At 39.4% G+C, this 19,788-nt stretch overlaps 5 protein-coding genes across 6 annotated transcripts; 4 read left to right on the top strand and 1 right to left on the bottom strand.

Moving 5' to 3' along the window:
* Nucleotides 1-1,990: 1,990 nt before the first annotated feature.
* LOC6559264 lies at nt 1,991-2,856 on the top strand. The gene is made up of 2 exons (XM_032735530.1): nt 1,991-2,372; nt 2,471-2,856. The coding sequence occupies exons 1-2, from the start codon at nt 2,259-2,261 to the stop codon at nt 2,735-2,737; spliced, it is 381 nt and encodes a 126-aa protein (XP_032591421.1). The 5' UTR covers nt 1,991-2,258; the 3' UTR covers nt 2,738-2,856.
* Nucleotides 2,857-3,529: 673 nt separating this feature from the next.
* Nucleotides 3,530-5,225, top strand: LOC6559967 (mucin-5AC). The gene is made up of 2 exons (XM_001986540.3): nt 3,530-4,005; nt 4,276-5,225. Exons 1-2 carry the CDS (start codon nt 3,613-3,615, stop codon nt 5,017-5,019), a joined length of 1,137 nt encoding a protein of 378 aa, XP_001986576.2. The 5' UTR covers nt 3,530-3,612; the 3' UTR covers nt 5,020-5,225.
* Nucleotides 5,226-5,692: 467 nt separating this feature from the next.
* On the top strand, nt 5,693-7,272 carry LOC6559966. Of its 2 annotated transcripts, XM_032734617.1 has the most exons (3): nt 5,693-5,943; nt 6,020-6,336; nt 7,000-7,272. In XM_032734617.1, the coding sequence occupies exons 2-3, from the start codon at nt 6,127-6,129 to the stop codon at nt 7,201-7,203; spliced, it is 414 nt and encodes a 137-aa protein (XP_032590508.1). In that variant the 5' UTR covers nt 5,693-5,943; nt 6,020-6,126; the 3' UTR covers nt 7,204-7,272. The 2 variants fall into 2 exon arrangements, with proteins under 2 accessions (XP_032590508.1, XP_001986575.2); XM_001986539.2 differs by having other exon boundaries at nt 5,698-6,336.
* Nucleotides 7,238-7,955, bottom strand: LOC6559577. Its single transcript, XM_001986538.2, has 3 exons — nt 7,919-7,955; nt 7,556-7,867; nt 7,238-7,496 (listed from the first exon to the last, which is right to left on the bottom strand). The coding sequence occupies exons 1-3, from the start codon at nt 7,919-7,921 to the stop codon at nt 7,284-7,286; spliced, it is 528 nt and encodes a 175-aa protein (XP_001986574.2). The 5' UTR covers nt 7,922-7,955; the 3' UTR covers nt 7,238-7,283.
* Nucleotides 7,956-9,181: 1,226 nt separating this feature from the next.
* LOC6560329 lies at nt 9,182-10,186 on the top strand. The gene is made up of 3 exons (XM_001986537.2): nt 9,182-9,377; nt 9,448-9,780; nt 9,833-10,186. The coding sequence occupies exons 1-3, from the start codon at nt 9,324-9,326 to the stop codon at nt 10,184-10,186; spliced, it is 741 nt and encodes a 246-aa protein (XP_001986573.1). The 5' UTR covers nt 9,182-9,323.
* Nucleotides 10,187-19,788: the final 9,602 nt, after the last annotated feature.

The raw sequence follows: 19,788 nt of genomic DNA, 5'->3' as shown, positions 1-19,788 counted from the left end.
ACATACTTCCCCCTGAGGGAGGAATGGACTCACGCAACGCCCGGTCCACCAGTAAGCGTGGCTTTCTACACAGATGGCTCAAAGCTCGAAAGTGTTTCCTCTGCACAGCGTAACATCCAGCTATCCTTCAGCCTACCGCGACACTGTAGTGTCTTTCAGGCAGAAGTAATAGCCATAAATTACCTAAAGAGGTCCAAAATTAGTTCTTATAACGTAAATTTATATATTGATAGCCAAGCGGCAATTAAATCTATCTGCGCGATGACGTCAAACTCGACTTTTGCAACAAGCTGTAGCAAATCTCTACACCAGATGGCAAATCATCATGTTATTAGCCTAATCTGTGTGACTGGTCACTTGACTCAAGAGCAATTTGTGCAGTAACCGGTCACTGGTTAGTGTGTATTCATGCCGACAGCCTTCAAGCACTCAACAATGATTTGTGTAGAAGCTGCAGAGACGAAGAAGATGTAGAATCTCCAGAACATTTTCTATGCTTCTGTCCTGCATTTGCGAGGAAAAGATGCGCCATACAAGGAAGTCAATTCTTATGAATCCTAATTAATTTCATAAATACAATTGGCTGGTCTACCTCCTGATTCGTGCTCACATGATTGCATTTGAAAGGAAGTGAGATGCATACGGTATCACAACGGTTTTTAAATAGCCTACCTAAGTGTGTCGACTTTGGTCAGCAACCGTCAAACTTAACATAACTTAAGCTAGGCTTTTGTGTATTTTGGGAGTAGGCGCAGTCAAAACAAAATGTTGGAAGAGTTTGCTAGTAAGAGTTTGCTAGAAGAGGTAGCTGTAGCTCTGAAATTACGGAAGTTATAGGCTTTTATTGTTTTTGGGGGCGTCAGTGGGCGTGGTACCAAACTGTTTAGCGGAAAGTGTTCAAATTTGGTGGTTTTGGGTTTTGGTTTTATCGATTTACAACAGGTAACGATCTTTGAAGGATATCGCCAGCAACATACCAACCAAATCTGACAGTACCCTAAACATTGTGGGAGACATGTGTCTTTATCTCTATGCCATTATCGAGTTGATCGATTTCCTAGCCTCCCGGTGGCATTCCAATTTTTACACTTTGTCTGACGCGGGCACAGTATATGTTCAAAGTTTCAAGTCTCTATCTCTAAGGATGTCAAGAAAGGTGTCAGACCGACAGACATTGCATAAAACTAATATACTATGATACTTTTGGTATCAAAGTATAAAACTATGATACCTTCCGTTTCAAAGTATAGAAATAGCAACTAAACTCTTACGTCGAGAGTCTTATACAATTGCGGAATTGGAGTTCATCTAGTAGCGATCCTTATCAATTACTATCTCAAAACGCCTGTGACATTAATAATTATTTTTAATATGCGCTTAAATCAAAGTGTGTACCAAGCTAATTCTTAATTAATTCCACCAATAAATTACGAAAAAGTTTATTTTATTTAAATTGCATTGTGGTATTTACTCAATTCAATATCATTACCGAAGTGCTCCTGAACTACTTAGGGACAAATTATCATATCTCATTTAATTTCTAGCAATGTCGATCGATTTGCCGTCAAATAATAGTCTCTGTATACTTTTTTTTTTAGATATATTTCTAAATTATTCAATTTGCTATTTGCTCGCAGTTTTGTCAAAATTTTTAATTGCATTACATTTTCAAGGAAATTTTGTGAAATAACAAAACTTGCGCCAATGTTCAAGATTGTGCAAGTCATTTGTGTTGGCATCAAATGAGGTCTATAAAGATTGCTAAGAAGCTGTGTGTGGGGCTATTATTTAAATTTACATTGTTTACACCACACTTTATGAGCGTAAGCTAATGATAACGTCGGTCAACATTGATACAACAGTGATTGCTGTCATAATATGACCAGTTTACAACAAACACTGCACTTTTTTTTAAGGATAGGATCACTTAAATATCGAGTCGGTTCCATATTTCCACAATAACGAATCCGACACTCACAGCGAACGAACGACTCAAATCTAAAAGTGTTAAAGATCTGCAATATGTATACAAAATTGAGTATCCTGCTATTGGCCATTGGCCTTAGCCAAGCGGTGCCCCAGCTGGAGATTGGGCTCTTGCAGAACTCCCGAGCATTAAACCAGATAATTCAGACCATTTGATCGACTGCTTTAACACCTACATACTCCTGGTGAATCAAGTTGCCGAGGGCTACAAGGCTGAATTTGCCCAGTGCCTGAGCACCGCCGATGAAAACCATGAGCTCTTCGAAGAGAACATGAAGGATAAGCGCACTGAGATCGATAACACTGCGACCGGCGCCTGCGCTGCTCTTTCTAACTGCAGTAACAATACTGGATCCGTTGACTACTTTGAATGCTACGCGAATACGGTAAGTTGAGTACCCTCTTTATTCTACTCATCTTCTTCGTGACACACATGCAACTTACGTATTTACGAATACTTTACGTGAACTACTTATATTTTCAGGCTGGCAACACTGCCAAGACCATGTACTCGATTTCAGCTAACTCTGGAGAGCTGTTGACTGCGGTGCAAGAGGAATTACGTTTGATTGATCACAATCGATACATATGCACCAACGCTTCAGAGCGCGCTTTAAGGGAGAAACAAGCTGTCATCTATGAAGATTTCAACAGGTGTATCTCGGGTCTTGAACCATTGGGTCCCACCAATGCCTCATCTCCTGCTCCAACTACTATTATAGATGATGCAAACGACGATGAATCTGATTAAGGGATGAAGAAATGGTTTGAAGAAATCGCTTAAGCACTATTGAAGTTTATTATACCATTTGCAATGCTTTCCTAGTTCTATAGATTGATTCAATAAAAATATCATTATATATAACAGAAGATACAATATATTTTTAATCGAAAGAATTATATCCCGTATTAGTTCTTAGTTTCACATTAATTTCCTTATAATATAAAATTGTAAATTTATAACTTGTTGTTGATATCACAAAATTCCAATATTAGCGAGATCCCAGAGTAACGAGGTCCCAAACTAGCGATCGATCCATATAAGCTATAAAATTTGATAACTGAAGGTACAGATCATTATGACTTTATTTATTTGCTATGCGTTACAATATTAATTCACAATCGAATTGATAAAGTCCAGTTTCACGAAAATCACTTTAGAGTCCCGTGATACCAATTGTTATTACTCATGGTTGACAAAAATTCCAACTACAGTCTTACCTCGTGCAGCTTGAACAATTGCGCCTATGGCGATAAGCTGGAAGTTATCCTTATCTATTGCTTACTGTTTGCGTATAGGAAAAAGCGTATTGGCCGTGATAACACTGCATTAGATAATATAGACAACGTTCAATGGGGTTAGTGATATGATGGTTATTAATTTTTCATTAGATGCGTTAAAAAGTAATTAAAACTTAGACAATCTCCATGGTGGAAATGAGTTTTTGATTAATTTTATATACAATTTTTTTTTTTTTAATTTTGGCCCATGGCTTCCCTCTATTTTCGGCTATATAAGCATTGCCAGCATATATTTGCGGTCAGTTAAATCGCCACCCTTTAGTTTGGCACGTTTGATTATCCTCACGGATCTTATATTGTAAAATAGTGTAAAGTGAAGTATAAATGATGAAATTCGCGATTGCTTTATGCTTGGTCCTAGCCGTTGGCTGCAACGCTTTTTTCTCCACCAAGGATGTGGACTTTCAGCCATTCCTGAGGCTGCAGCAGAAGGCCATGCACTCATTGATCTCGGCCCACAGTGATACCGATGATCCGAATCTAATCAACAATTGCTTCAATCAGTATATTATCGATCAAACGGCAACGTTGACCAACTACAACAAGGTCTATACCGCTTGCGTAGCCACAGCCCAGACGGACAAGAACACCCTGACTGCTCAGAGCGAAGAGAGTCGCAATGACTTGCTATCCCGCAGCGAGGACATGTGCAGTAGCATGAATTCCTGCGAGTCGTTCGCTGATGGTCTCCAGTTTTTCGATTGTTATCGGACTTCGGTACGTACTCAGCAATTGGAAATCTGTGCGTTCTACCCAGATATAATTACTTACGAATATACAAGACTAAAACTCCCTGTAATTTTTAAATGAATATTCTTCAACTAATACAGAAAATAGGGCATATTTAGTCTGTTGGCGCAATTGGAACATTTTGCGACTTCTGCGAGAACAGGCGAATACTCTAATTATTCAAATTGATACAGAAATGACACGCAATTCTCACGAATAATTTTATAATTGTCCGCATTGGATTTTAATCATTTTCAGTCGGCTGACAGTTACAAAGTGATGTTCACATTGAATAGCGACGCAAACACCCAATACAATACCATAAGTAACAAGTACAACATCATCGATTCAGACCTAACGATATGCGTGGAAGATGCTCGCCTGGAGTATGCTACTGGATTGGAAAAATGTGATTCGGATTTCAATACCTGTATTTCTGGCGGTGAGGTGTCAACAACTAATAGCCCACCTGTCACTACAGAGAAACCAGTTGATTCCACCACCGAGGAACCAGTTGAGTCCACAACTGAGGCACCAGCTGTGTCCACCGAGGAACCAGTTGGCTCCACAACTGAGGCACCAGCTGTCTCCACCGAGGAACCAGTTGGCTCCACAACTGAGGCACCAGCTGTCTCCACCGAGGAACCAGTTGAGTCCACAACTGAGGCACCAGCTGTGTCCACCGAGGAACCAGTTGAGTCCACAACTGAGGCACCAGCTGTGTCCACCGAGGAACCAGTTGAGTCCACAACTGAGGCACCAGCTGTGTCCACCGAGGAACCAGTTGAGTCCACAACTGAGGCACCAGCTGTCTCCACCGAGGAACCAGTTGAGTCCACAACTGAGGCACCAGCTTCCCCAAATACTGAACCAACTATACCTACTGAGCAGCCACTCAACCCAACTAATACCACACCAGAGAAGATGCCAGAGGAGGATATTGGCAAGATGTTGCCAGAGACCTTCCGAAGTGCATTGAACAAGCTTCCGCGTTTTTTCTAAGCTTCTTGTTGAGTGTAAAGTGAATGGATTTAAACTAATCAGCATGGAGGCAAGTTACAAATAAACATTGTCAGCATATAGTTGATAAATAATTGCACAATACCATAGTTCGATGAAGCCTTGCATACTTAAAGGCAGCAACCAAAATTAAAGAGCCCATTTTGTTTCCAATAAAATTTTTGTGTGTTGATTAAGTGTTGAAATAATAGTCGTGTTTTCCTCTTTTTTTAAGAACTGGAATACAAATGCTTTTTCTAAAATCTTAGAATTTATGGCATATAAGATACAAATCGGGAAAGCACCTTTTAAAGGTGCACAAATTATATTTCCAAGTTTTTTTTTTAACGGCGCTTTAATATTAGATATTTAAACTTTTTGCAAAAAGTTAATTAATCCGAATTCACAACATTTCAACTATATATGCGTGTGACAGCATTTGTAACCATCAGCATGAGTAATAAACGTCATAAAACCAATAATTGAAGAGAGCGTGTAATAAATTAGCCAATGTCCGTCAACATTCGGTCTCCGGCACTAGAGAGTTAATTCAGTGATTAAGCTTATCAATATTGTTTAAAGTGACACAAATACATATGTACTATGTACATAACTCGGTTAGATAAACTTACATTGTTTTGAGAATAACACAAAAAAAAAGCTTTCAAATCGATTTGTTTTAGTGTAACATCAGATCTGTCAAGCTCATGAACCCGGAGAACACTCCAGTCGACTGGATTGTTAGGCACTTAATGCGCGCACGGCTAATAATTTCTAACTATCTATTGATATACCAATCTAAGTCAGCGTCCAATAATTATCGCTTGATTGTAAGGAAATATTCAATTAGATATCTTTTCAATAGCATATTCAACAGCCGGCTTGCCAATCGGGGCGCCATTCAAAATTGATTGCTAAATGTGTGCGGTACGTGTTGAAAAGCATTTGGGTTGCGAGACCCAAAGTCGCCGGTACCAGCTATCTGTACTGTTGCTGCTTTTAGGTATTTACCTGCACGGGGCAAAAGGCTCAGTTTTCCGCACAGACGCGACTCTGGCCGTGCCAACAGTCTGGCCTGACGCAACAGTTGATGACTGCCACGATGAATATATGCTGGCTGGCATAAATGCCGCGAGCACCTTTGCCGCAGAATACGAGCGGTGCGAGCTGACTGCGAACGAGACTCAGCTCGATCTGTCCATCGATGAGACTCTCGAGAGACAACAAATCGAAATGGGTAGCAGAACGCTGTGTGGCAACTTCGAGCTGTGCGCTGAACTTGATGACCATTTTGAGTACATTGAGTGTATGAAGAATAGTGTAAGTACTTTTACAATTAATACTCAAGTAGTGTAAAACGTCTTTAGATAATACATCTGGAGCAATTCCAATAAAATAACAAATGTATTAATATATAAATGTTCTACTTCATCTAACAAATGTGTTTTGCATATAATGGAAGTATAGATAACGGTATTGAGATTGCAGCAATCTTATAGTTCTACGAACACGCTAATCACTAAAGGCAATAAGTATAAAATTCTTTGTCAAGCTTAAATGGCGATATAAAATTCGGTTACTGAAACACAGAATAATGATAATAAGAAACTTATTGTGATAATGAGAAAATGCTGTGGAAAAAAACTGATAATTTGACTCCAAATCGAATAACAAGAAATATCAACTATCTAACACTAGTTAACACTCTTGCAGGCCTAAATGACTCATTGCCTTTGACTGCAATTTATAAAACCCTATGCAACTGGAAATAAATCATTGTATTAAACAGCGTAAAAAGCTCACCAGTGCTCACCAATTCACTTGCTTTACAATTTTGATGCAATAAAATATAGCTAAAGTCGTTTAATCTATAAAATAACAATTGAAAAACTTTATTACCCTATTGCCATCAATTTCATCAAATGCATTCGTGCAAGTGTAGTTATAACACTAACGAATTCGCTGTCTGTTTCTCTATTGCAGGGCAGTCAAAATATGGATATAATCGTAGAGATCAATCACAATGCAACTAGTGCACATACTCGACTGCGGGAAGATATCGATTCAGTGCAGCAGACGCTCGTACTGTGCACCCTCGAGGCACAGGTCGCTTATGAAAGCAGCATGCGTTTGGCCTTTGAAGAGTTACAAGTGTGTCGCAGCCAAGCCGACGACTATCCGCGCTGACCACTTCTCTAAACTGAATACACTACTACTACTATAGAAATAAAATCAATATTTGATTTTAGTGAAGCATATGAAAGATTTTAATCGGTGGCTTTGGCCAAGGTTGCTGACTGCTCTAGGCATTTGTCCAAGGCATCAAATATGCGTGCTGTGCCCAGGACATAGCTCTCCTCAGTGCGATTCGAGCAGATATACCGCTCCACATCGATAGTATTCAGCTGGTTGTCAAGGCTCAATGCAATCTCTGAGGCATTTGCGGATATGAAATACATCGAGACCAGTTGCTGGTTGGACTAGAAATGCAACGGTGCTAATTAGGCTTTGTTATCTCAGCTGATAAGTGCTCTCTTACCAATTTGGCGAAGCAGTTGAAGTAATCGATGACATTCATTGAGTTTAAGCAGCTGTCTATATAGCTACCTATGCGCAATGCTTCCTTTCGTATGGTTTGCTGGAAGCCACCAACATTGCTTAGCAGAGTGCTGCGCAAAGTGGTCGCATTTTGCTGGCAGCCACTGTACTCCGTCGACCAGGTGGCGCCCACTTGTTCCAGCTGTGGTAGATATTTGACGAAGCACTGTTTTGTATTGCCCACTCCGGCCAGATCATGGCTCTCCAAGTAGCTCTTTAGGGTGTCCAGACCACTCGGCGGAAACTCCGCCATCTGAAAAACTTCATTGAAACTGAGGTACTTTACACTTCAACTAATAATTACCATCAACTGAGTCAATAGCAAAGTTAAGAATATAATTTTCATGTCTGCTTTGCTTTTTGGCCAACATGAAACTGAGAAAATTCTGATGAGTTCAACTTTTGAGCTTCTTAATTAAACTGACATTGATTCATGGTTTGTTTGTTTATGAATTGTTGCTGGGGTTACTCTTATCTAAGGCCAGAAAAAGCTCAGTGCTTCATAAACTGTAGTCCCTAAAAACGTGCTGCATATTTTTGAGTGCACAAAAAGCTGTTATGGATCCTAAGGCATATTTACAAATTATGAAATAACTGTAGGAAAAATTAAATATTTTGTAGCTGCTGAGCGATTTTCTACTCATCTAAGAAGAAGGGTACAAAAACAGTGCAATGCCCAAAATAGTTTCTTTTCTATTTTTGTTCAATTAGATTCTTCAATATTATCATCTTGAACATTTTTTCTAATACAAATTTAATTGATTAATATTATGAACCATATTTTTTTTTTGATAAATCACTGCGATATATATATATATGTAGTTCCATATTTTATCTAAAACTCCTTTGCGCGTGATTATTTCAATTATTTTTTTATTATTTATATTTAAAATCGTGCATTCGAAATTCAAAATTACTCAAATAATCTTGTATCTTTAATACAGATTTAATTTTATAACTCATCAAATATATTTTTGTTTTTTGTCAGGTTTATAAATGTTCACTCGAAGAATTTCGATTAGATAAAAGAAAAAACCGCAAATATTCATATATTTTCATGAATTCATTGTTAAATTATTTATAAACATACGTACATGTGTATTTCCAAATATCTTTTCGTTTGTTTACGTTACAGCATAATAGAATTTTCGGCATAGTTTCCATTATTTATGAATGCGATAACGCAAAATGACAAAGCCGATAAGCCAACAATCGAATAGTAGACAAATTGGCGCATATATTGGCTTAATATTTCATTAGCCAGGCTAACCAGGCGAACACACGCACTTTGCCCTAGCTGTAATAAGTATGAACCAGTTGAGAGCGCTTATCAAGGAGTTGGCCTATGTGTGCGTATGTGTGTGTGTATGTGTGTGTTTGTTGTTGTGTACGGTCATTTTGGATATTGACCGTGTTATTGTTTTGTGTGGGCGTTACGTTGGCATCCAATTGAAATTCACATGCAAAGTAATTTGAGGCCTCAATCATAATTTAATGCCACCTAATTGATCGACGAAAATAACGCGTTTCACACCATTCACCTGATGATGTACTTTTAGGTTCAGCACCTACTTGAAGCAATTTGGAAAAAATTCACCTGCAAATATATCGATCATTTTAGCGAACGTGCTTCGGACTATATATAAAGCATTAGCGCCAACTGGAGGACACAAACAGTAGTAATTGCGAAACGCAACGACAGCCTCAACATGAAACTTCTGTGCAGTGTGCTAATCCTGGCCAGTGTCGCCGTCACTATTCAAGTAATTGTGAAGTGCATTTAACTAACGAACAACAAGTCCAAGTGAAATTTTAATTTGATTTGCATTCTAGGCGAAGCCGAGCTCCGTGCAACTTCAATTGCAGGGTGCATTGGATAAATATCTGGTTAATGCCAACAATCTGGATGTTTTGTCAGCGGATGTGACCACTCAGTGTTTTTCCTTGTACATGCCCATGTTGAATGAGGTGGCTGCCACTTTCTCCAGTTCGTATCAGGACTGCATAACAGCATACAATACGAAGCTGGCCAATATCACGGCCCAGGCAACGCAGGATCAGACAATGTATAAGCAGGAGGTTACCGAAATGTGCAGCGCTTTCACCACTTGCGACAATGGGACAGACAGCGACACTACTGGCTTCTTCACCTGCTATGCCAATGCGGTAAGTGAAGTAATTTAACCATGCTCATCTAACTACAACAACTTGCCACCAGGCCCAGGGCGATGTCTCTGTGATCTATGACATTGCCACCAATGCGGCGAGTACAGCAAACACTCTCGCTGAGGCAATCAAAGTCAACCAGGATTTGGAATACCAGTGCACCAATACCACGGAAAGCAACTATGTTCGCGATACGGCTGCCACTTACGAACTCCTCGACAACTGTCTGAGAAACGGTCTTCCCACAACGGCTGCTGCTCCCCTCTCGACGACCGCAGCACCCCTTAGTACTACCCAAAGTGTTTCTGCAAGTACTGCTAGCGTTGTTGTCGCCTCATCTGCTGTGCCAGCTGCGAGCTCAGCTGGTCCAGTTGTGATCGCTACGACGGCAGCTAGCATCGTCTAACTGCGATCTAGGGTATCCAGAGTTCAGTCAAAAAAATAAATGAGCATTTAGTAAAAATGGTTATGATGAAGTCAATTGTTCAAGCATTGGGATCGGGTCAAAGCTGTTGTCTGTTGACAAGACTTTACTATTGCTACGTCCAACGAAGTTGTGCAAATGTCTGGTCGTGGCCTTCCGCTTACTGGCCATTGTCATCTAATGGGTATGGAACTCAAACTTCGATGGATGGCCAACAGATGCAAACACAAACTGGACCTGGCTGCCAGGAACAAGTCACGGGAGATGGACAGCAGAGCCAGAGTCAGAGCCAAACTGGCTCTAATTTTTATTCACGATACACTAAATAATAATTTCTTGTTTTGCTTGCCTCATAGTCGCCAAATATTTGAATTCTAAAATAAATGCTGCATTTCTGAAAATCTATTGCTTGCATAACAGCACTTCTCTCACTTTTGTGGATTTTAAAACTTCCGGCAGTGTTAGAAGAATATGTTGCATAAGGTTTGCATAAAGTTGCGCCTGCGGCTAATGCAATTTCTCGCTGCTGCACATATAAAACTTTTTAATACGCTGAACTTTTAACAGAACTGCGTAACGTTTGCTCCGGAACAGAAAAGATTTTGGCAACTCTGCAACTCATGGACGCGGACTCTTCCTGACGGCATGTGCAAGTTATTGTACATAAGCGCCACAATAACCAAAGCCAAGCAGGGAGAGAAACTGAGAGCAGAATTTGGTGGCATCGTCAATGCCAGATTCCAGTTCCAGTTTGTTGCTTGCCTTGTTGAAGTCAACCAGCTGGTTTTCAACACATTTTTACTGATTAAAATCATAGCCATTAAGCGTGCGCGCTTAAATCGGACTAAACTTTTTTAATGGCACCGGCAATAGTTACTCCGGGTCTGGTCTGGTTTGGTTGGTTACCAGTCGGGCCTGGCTTTGAGGTAGACAGGCCGCAAAGGGACGCGCTAAAATTGGCGCCTGCACTGAACGACATGGCGCTGATTTCGGGTAAAAATTAAATTAAAACTGTCGACACAAAATGAAAAAAAATAATAACGCCCAGCTGAATAAGAAGAAGTTGAAACTGTGAAAATATTTGCGCGAGACATTTTTCTCCTTCCGTCCCGGGTTCCAAAAGGAGCGGCAACTGTCAGTGCTGCCAGAGCAACGATGTCAATTAGTTTTTCAAACGACACTACTCCTCTTCCATGCCCCTTTCTCTTACCGAGTTGCTAGCGCGCACTTTTCCATTGGCTCAAGTCAAGTTGGCCTTAAGTTAATTGCATAAGATTTCACTTTGCACTTTCCGCACGCCTACTTGATATGCGTAGATGAGGGGGGGAAAATGGTTTCTGCTGTTTCCTTCCGCCTGTCACATTCCGCTTGCCGCTTGTTGTCGCAGTTTTTTAATCAAGTTAAAAGTTATTTTTAAATGAAGTGCGAATTATATGAAAGGGTGCTGCAAACATTGCTTTCTTACCAACATTCCTAGCAACTCACCGCTTTCGCAGAGTTTCCATTAATATATATGTATATATTTTGTTTTAGGTTTATGCCATATTATTTCGTGGGCGAGCATATTAAAACAGCATTTTTCAACGGCTCCGCCTTTGCGTCCAAGCTAAAAGTTCACAATGCAAACTTGACTTGCATTATGAATTAATATGAATACGTTTAAAAAGCATATCACTTATTCCGTTTATTATTAAATAAACGCGTATTATTAAATAAAGTGATTATTGTAACGTCACGAAAACCATTCTACGAACGCACGGTTTTTTGTCTTTGCATATTACGATAAGATATGAGGGCACAAACTATATTTAGACATACTGAATAAGGAATACCCTAGCTGTCCATCTATCGATATAAGCGAGCGTATAGTCTGTAATTTGACTTTTTTTATTTTCTAGTCCTAATATTTGTATAGTAAAACTCGAGTGAAGTATACAGATTTAAACAATTATAAGCCAAAGATTTGTTGGTTCTGTTATTGACATACTCTTCATATAAAATAAGATCATCAGTTAGTAATTTTTTTTATCAAAATTAAACTTCTAAAATCCACATTTTATCATAGAATTTTAAAACCCAAAATATTTATGAACACTAAGCATATACATACGATTATTCTTTTCAAACTCTGAAGTGGCAAATGTCTTTGAAAATATTTCTGTGTATTAAGTTAAGGATGGTTCAAAAATCCATTTTTGTACACTTGACACAATTTTATGGGGAATATTGTCAAGAAAATCTTTGGACTCAAGCTTAAAGGTTTCATGTGCCTTAAAAACTGCTTTGACAGTTGTTAACATTTTAGCGAAATGATTAATATTGATGACTTCTTGTATTTTACATAAATAGTTTCCTTTTGCAAAGACTTCAAAAGGAATTACACTTATTCGTTTTTTTTTTCTAAATAAACAGGGTATTAGGCAACCTAGCAATGGGTGCCAGTAAAATATATTTAGGGTGCGTGTTCCTCACGCTTGTTGAATTTCATTTATCATTAGTCAGATCTCTGTTTATTTTGAACAAATTATGTGCGATGGCAAAGCAGACAAGAGTGCGATAGACACACAAACAAACACAAGCGAACACACACACACACACCCATATATAAGCATTGGTGGGTGTTTTACACCTGCAAAGCCGTTGATTGATGATGTGAGCAATTGATAATGTGCTCGGTGAATGAGGGCTGGGCGGTGGCTACGCTAATTGGCGCCTCAGTCGTCAAGGGTGAGCGGGTGTGTAGGTGTGAGGGTTTAAGGGTGGTTAGTGTATGCTTAAAAATGTAAAGCACGCTGTAGTGTCATTATTTTTTTTTTGGTTTTTTTTTCCTCACATATTTTTTTTGCGTCGCTTCTTGGTGCCTGAGCTAATTGTGCGCTTAAAGCGGATTTCGACGCGCGCTTCACGTTCTTTTGTGGGTTTTTTTCTTATTTTCGGGATGGTTAATTAGAGCGTCTAAAGTTAATTGCAATTTGCGACCCTTGCCTCGAGTGTTTGCTTGTCACGTCTTTTACTACACTATGACTTTATTGGCAACTGCTCTACCAAATCTTCAACAGTGTTTGAAAAGTTAAAAAAAAAAAATTAAATCTGTCGCGATATATGCAGCTACGTGTTGGATTGAGCTGTATGCAAAATGAACAATTCGCTCTCTGGACTTGCCAGTTAGGGCTTTGCTGGCTAAAACAAGGAACAATTTTCTAATTTTCTACTGCAGTGATTTGGCATGCAGAGTGGATGTCGGCAAAGTGCGAGACTGTGACTCTGACTCGATTTCGTGTTTGCCGACTCCGGACTCGATTCACTGACTTATGCGCATCAATGAGTTTATTCCGAGTGCGATACTTGGGCCAATGTGACGTGGGCATGCAGCACCACGGTCCCAAAACTGTGCTGCAGTGAAATGGACAGGCAGACAGACACCAGAGAGCAGCAAGCACGTTCGCATGCAGCTGATGCAGCAGATGCAGCTGTTGGAGCTGCAGCTAGCCAAAGTAATGATTTGCATTTTGAATTCGGTTTTCGGATTCCGGTCTTCCGGATTTCAATGTGCGATTTAGCTTAAGCGGCGTCTCTGCGATTTCGCTGCGGCCCACAGCTGTACGCAGCACCTTCAAGATCTACGGCCACAACTTGCTGGACGTATAAATAATGGGAAAACTTTGCCGACGATTGTGGCCGGCGAACCCGCGCTAATGAGACGCCGACACAAATAAAAAATAGGCGAATAACTTCAAATAACTCAACGGTCAGCTACCCTGTGTTTCTTTTGTCGAGGAATTGGTTAAAGTAAAAGTTAAATGTGTATTTAGCAATTTATTAATTGACGTATTTAGCTGATGCAAGGGTAACAACTTATTAAGAACAAATTCTAAATAAAGAGAAATTGATGCCAAAAGATGCGGAAGACAATTAATAATAAAAAATAAAGAAATAAAGAAAAAACTATAAAAAATTATTTAAAACAATTTAAAGCGAAATAATTAAAATGAGACATAAAGAGAGGGTCTAGAAAAAAGATTTGACTACAATTCGTAAGCGTTCTGATGACAACAAAAATTGTTTTTTAGAGGGGATTTTTTTAAAATTATTTTTCTATATAATTTGTCCAGGCAAGAAAAATATAAAAATTTTATGAGTATTTATTTATTGTCTTTAACATTCAGAATTTCGCATGTAATCGTAACAGCTGTCATGCCCTTTGCCTTGACATATACAGGGTATCCAGAGCCACGGCGAGTCATATAATTCATTTGTGCGCTTTTGTTTGTCAGCCACGTTTTGTGTCCCAATTTTTTTTTCTTATTCATTTTCTTCTCGATTTTCGCATGGTCTTCTCCTCTTTTTGTTTTTCTTGTTTTTTTTTTTTGCTGCGCCGCTTATCTTAATGGTTCAAAGGTTACACACAGGCCTTAGGAGACAGCAGGCGCTTCCGGCGCGACGAGTCTCCCGCTGAGCTAATGGTCAGATTTACCTACACTTACAGTTACAGTAGGAGACAGTTCCAGTTACAGTTACAGTTCCAGGGACAGAATCAGAATTCAAAATGGCCGCACGTCCATTAAAAGGAGACCAAATGTGCAGAACGGTCGGTCCGAGGCAGGGCGCTCGCAGAGTGGGCTCACGCCGAGATTAGGGCTGCTTATAAATGGGCTTATGAAATCGTCTCGATAAAGCCATAATCTTTTGGGACAATTAAGCAAAAAAGCCGCAAAAGTTATCGTAGTCATGCAAGTGAAACTTGAGAGAATTTCGAGTGGCACGATATAAATTTTGTGGCATAACTCAATTTGCCATCAGTGCGAAGAGAACATCGGTGGAGAGAGAGAGAGGTAGAAAGAGAAAAGGAAAGAGAGGAAGACGAAGAAGAAGAAGGAGAGAACGAATGTGCATGAAACGTAATATTATGTTGCATGCAACATGCAATTAAAATCGCACAGGCAACGCGCATTTAATTAATTTGAAAATTACGTTTTAGATGTGCTTAGTGCTGGGGTAAGTTTTAGAGTGGGTTGAGTGAGTGGAGTGCTTGGATGCTCGGCTGTTGGCGCTGCTTCAGGCTCGGCACTCAACTCATTTGCTAAATCAAGCATGCAACACTTAAATTTTCATTAGACTGCTTTCTTTGACTACAACTGAGTCTACGACCCGACCGACAGCACGCCGATCCCCTAACCTCTTGACTTGGCTGCGTACTCGCACATGCCTGGCAAAAACCGCAAGCAGCGCACTTTGTCTTAATGATGTTAAGGTGAATTTCAACTTACGTGATTTTTACGTGCAACTGCAGTAATTGCAGCTATGGGGCTTACAGCGGAGGGCACACCTGCTTCAAGGATCGACGGCAAAATACGCTGTACGCAGCTGACCAATGAGGGCCAACATAAACTCAGTTTAGGATAAATATAGTATAAATTATGTAGTGATAAATACGAATGGAAGTAAACATATAGCTAAAAGCACACAATGATAATTTGGATTTATATTGATATTGATGCGGTACCCTGTAATCTGATTTAATATTTTCAACCTCATACTCTGAACAAGATACAGTTGGAATTGATCTATTTAATTTATTAATAATTAATAAGAATAATAATTATAATCCAAATAAATGGATATGTCTGGAAGATGCCCTGAGCCACAAAGTCATTTTATATAGCTTCCTTTTTTTAAATAAATATTTTTTGTTTTGTATTAAATAATATTATCTATTATTCATATTAGAAATTCTGTGTTGTTCACAGTTCTTCGATGATAAACTGAGAAGCACAATTAGCAACTGATAAATACTAGATGTACATAAAGTCAAAGTCAAAGCTCCTGCTGCATTTTAAATTAATCTACCAAATTAGTGATACCCCTTAAAAGCATGTGAAAAATTTACGGGGTGTACGACGTAGATAAATCTCGTCTGTATATAGCCATATACCATAAATGCTGGTCAAATTATTTTAGCTGGCACCGCAAAGCGCACATAGATGAAGGGTGGTGGAGAGGGCAAGACAGAGAGAGGGCAGAAGACGCAGGGTTTTGGTGCTGCAGCTGCCGAGTTGAAAGCCAACAGCCTGCTTAGGGCCAAGAGATTCAACTTTGTACGTATGAATGGGGCACATGTGCGCACGTATTAGCCATAAATATATGAGACACATCGGGTTGTGGCAGCAGAATGGTCTGGGGAGTAGGTAGTGGCAAGGGGGCTGACTGCTTGGCATATTGGCGCTGCCAAAACGAAATCAAACCATAAATTTAACACGTTTCAACATGTGCAGCAGCAGCAGCAGCAACAGCAGCCGTTCCTCTTCAGGAGTATGCAGTCGGCTCCCTCGAGGCTAGATCGATGCTAATGCCAATGCGGATGCTGTGCACCCAGAGAATGGGGAGAGAAAGCATTAAAAGTGCACAAGGTATTACATATATGCAGCGTTAGCTGTCACTGGCATTTAACTCGATGATGATGATAACAGCGCGAATGTCATATACCAGCTGATGATGATGCCTCGCTTGCTAAATGAATCACCATTTAATATCACCAAGCGCCAGCGGAATGTGGCCATCGGAATGTGCCAACCGCGAACTGCCAATTCCTTCCACTGCAGGCGAGGACGTGCGTCTGTTTGATATTTCATCAGCAGCAGGAGCAGCAGTCAGTCCAAAGTTGACCATATTGAATGCGCTTTTGTGCAAGAGTCTTATCAAATAAGGAAAAAATCGTTGTGATATTAAAAAAATTGTCATAGTTGTGATTTTTTTCAAAAATTATTTGTTATTTTGCAGAACAAGAAATAATAAATACGCAAATGAATTATGAATTATATATGATTTGATTTTGAAATCTAACTTGGAAATATTAATTTGCAAGATGTGCGATGTCCGAACGATTACAAGATAAGGTATAGCTAAAGAATGTTTTTAATATATCTAATATAATATATTTTATATAATTTCTAGAAAACAGAAAAACTTTCTGGTTTACCAATTAAGCAATCCGTTTTTTTCTGAGTGTAGAGTGGCAAGACCAAACCGCAGGGGCAATTTCGGAGCTGTCAGCTTCAAAATGCTTTCGCCAGAAAGCTGTCAAGGAAACGCAGCGTGGACGACGAGCGCAGTCCACCGCATCCAGTGCTTCCTGTTGCTCGCGGCCATCAGCACAAGGCTTATCAAGTGTGTGTGTGTTGATTATGTATGCGTGTGAGTGTGCGTGTGTATGTGTATGTGAGTGTCTGTGTTTTAGGTTGGAGAGTAAGCGCCATGACGCGCTTGAATTAAATAAACAGCAAAATCAGGACGGCGCAGTCCAAAATGTGAAATAGCTGGCTTTATCGCATGCTTCAAAGCGGATTTCCCACGCTCACACATACACACGCAGAAACACACTCGCACACACACACACACACACGCACACACACACACATATGGTGTACGTCGCACACGCTTAGCAAACCTTATCGAATTGCACACATTATCGTTAGATTTTAGTGGGCCAAGGAAATTAATTTCTTGAGTAAACCCGTGTTCAAGTGCTTAAGCCAGCTGTCCGGACATGTAATTTCGTGTTTTTGGCTGAGAGCTGAGAGGGTACTCGTGGTGGGGGCCGTGTCTGATAAAACATGTGGCGCCCATAATCATCACAAGAGCCAAAGCTGCAGGAGCTTGTGGCGTTAGTGGGTTATTGCTGTTATCGACTTGGCTGCTGTCTCAAAAGAACGTAAATACATGCGAGCGTAATTTGAAATTAAATTCAGCGCTCCTCTACCAATCGATCCACTTCGAATGGCACTCAGCGCCAGACAACAATCTCGTTAATATTGCAGAAATTCACATTGCACATAATTAAATTTTGCGTGCCTGCGCTCCTAATGGATGTAATGCGGCATATACTACAATATTCAGGATCAGCAGCTATAGCAAAAGCAATAAAATATTGTCGATTTCGGCTCGCTTGTACATTGAACTCCCTTTTCAAACATATGGCAGATGAACGATTTAATATTCCTCAAGAATTTTAGAGAGCGAAAGGCTTTAAAATCTTTACAGCTGAAATAATGTCATTGGTACAAAATTTATTTTCAAGATATCTTCAGAACAGAAAGTATCTGCAATTGTTATTAAGAGCCTTTCATAGCTCAAGCGCACATGCAGCAAATCTTGGCAGTATGAAAAACATTATCAACATTTCTTCTAGCTGAGAGATATGTTTGCATAAAAATTAGTTGATTCAAGATATAACTCAACTGTTAATATGACCTACAAATATAAACATATGTATATATAAGATGTATCCTTTCTATTGCCAAATTTAGGATGTTCTCCAGAATACCCTCACAGAAACAAGGAAATCAACAATATATTAACAAGACTCAACTGTAAATCGTTGAGCTTGACAGCTGCCTTAAGCCTGAAGCAATTAGTTTTCATTGACAATGCCAAATCTGTGAAATTCCCTGTCTTCACTTTCTACCCCGCCAATTCCTTCCCGTAGCCCACTATTTATCTATAGCTCTAGCTCTAGTTGTGGACATCATAATATATGGTTTGTGTGCGGCATTAAGCACATAATTTCACATTGAGAATCAGTGGATGTCAATAAAATGCCAAATCGCATGACAACAAGCGGATTTCATGTTAGCCAAAAGCCCGAAGACTTATACACACACACACACAAACACACTCTCAAAAACATACACACAAATACGTACACAAATACTCACACATGTTAACAAGTAGCTCAATGTGTATAATTTTTAGGGATGGCTCTACGTATTAGATGTTGTCGCTTTCAGCTGCTTAGTTACTTTAACCAAATATGGCCATTATTATTATTATGGCCAATGGGCTGTGTATCGGGAGTGATGTGGGGGGTTTGTTTGTGTGTGGTTCAGCTTAGAACTTTTGCTAGACCGAAAATCAAAATAAATGACGACGATCAACAACAATTGTCATTTGTTATCCTATTAGCCAGGCCAAGAAATTGCCGCAGCTCTTTACATTAATGCAAACGCTTCTAATGGAAATCAACACATGCCCTCAACTACTACAAAGCCCATCTGTCTGTCCGAAATTTCCAAGTAATAAAGCAATAAATGCTTAGCAGCAACTCGACCACAAAATCCACCATTAAATCCTTGTAGCCCTTTGGCCACAACTGATAAATATGGCCTCCAATAAATATTGAACAAATTTATATAGATAGGCAACTCACAACTTAAATTATGTGCGGCAATGTGCGAGGCAGCATTGAAACAAAAGGCTGAGTGCTTCAATGTGTTAACTTAGACAAATAAGTTAGTATTGACTTAAAAAGAAACACACAGCATAAGAGTAAAATCTTCACATATCTACACTATTTTCATTTAATCCGATAATTCGTTTTTAACCAAAACTGCCTGACACATGAAAATCAAAATCAGTATTTAGAATTTGGACTGGTATTTCAGCTTTAGATCCAGAATTAAATGGTTTGATAGTTGTTAAAGCCTTTTCTTTATGCCTTTTATGAAAATGTGAGTGTGAATAGAAGTACCGCCTTTTTCTTTCAATCTAAGAGTTATTAATACAACGTTTCAAATTCACTTTAAGAACAA

This window comes from Drosophila grimshawi, unplaced genomic scaffold (assembly GCF_018153295.1).
Source record: "Drosophila grimshawi isolate 15287-2541.00 unplaced genomic scaffold, ASM1815329v1 contig_1367, whole genome shotgun sequence".
Taxonomy (NCBI): Eukaryota; Metazoa; Arthropoda; class Insecta; order Diptera; family Drosophilidae; genus Drosophila; species Drosophila grimshawi.
Note: the sequence above shows the minus strand (reverse complement) of the source record. Positions and strands in the feature narration are given on the sequence as shown.

Coding starts and splice junctions, on each gene's coding strand:
- LOC6559967 (XM_001986540.3), top strand. CDS start 3,613: ATGATGAAATTCGCGATTGCTTTATGCTTGGTCCTAGCCGTTGGCTGC. Junction 4,006..4,275: donor TCGATTGTTATCGGACTTCG/GTACGTACTCAG, acceptor AATCATTTTCAG/TCGGCTGACAGTTACAAAGT.
- LOC6559966 (XM_001986539.2), top strand. CDS start 5,935: ATGTGTGCGGTACGTGTTGAAAAGCATTTGGGTTGCGAGACCCAAAGT. Junction 6,337..6,999: donor TTGAGTGTATGAAGAATAGT/GTAAGTACTTTT, acceptor TCTCTATTGCAG/GGCAGTCAAAATATGGATAT.
- LOC6560329 (XM_001986537.2), top strand. CDS start 9,324: ATGAAACTTCTGTGCAGTGTGCTAATCCTGGCCAGTGTCGCCGTCACT. Junction 9,378..9,447: donor GTGTCGCCGTCACTATTCAA/GTAATTGTGAAG, acceptor TTTGCATTCTAG/GCGAAGCCGAGCTCCGTGCA. Junction 9,781..9,832: donor TCACCTGCTATGCCAATGCG/GTAAGTGAAGTA, acceptor ACTTGCCACCAG/GCCCAGGGCGATGTCTCTGT.
- LOC6559577 (XM_001986538.2), bottom strand. Junction 7,497..7,555: donor TCAACTGCTTCGCCAAATTG/GTAAGAGAGCAC, acceptor TTGCATTTCTAG/TCCAACCAGCAACTGGTCTC.
- LOC6559264 (XM_032735530.1), top strand. CDS start 2,259: ATGAAGGATAAGCGCACTGAGATCGATAACACTGCGACCGGCGCCTGC. Junction 2,373..2,470: donor TTGAATGCTACGCGAATACG/GTAAGTTGAGTA, acceptor TTATATTTTCAG/GCTGGCAACACTGCCAAGAC.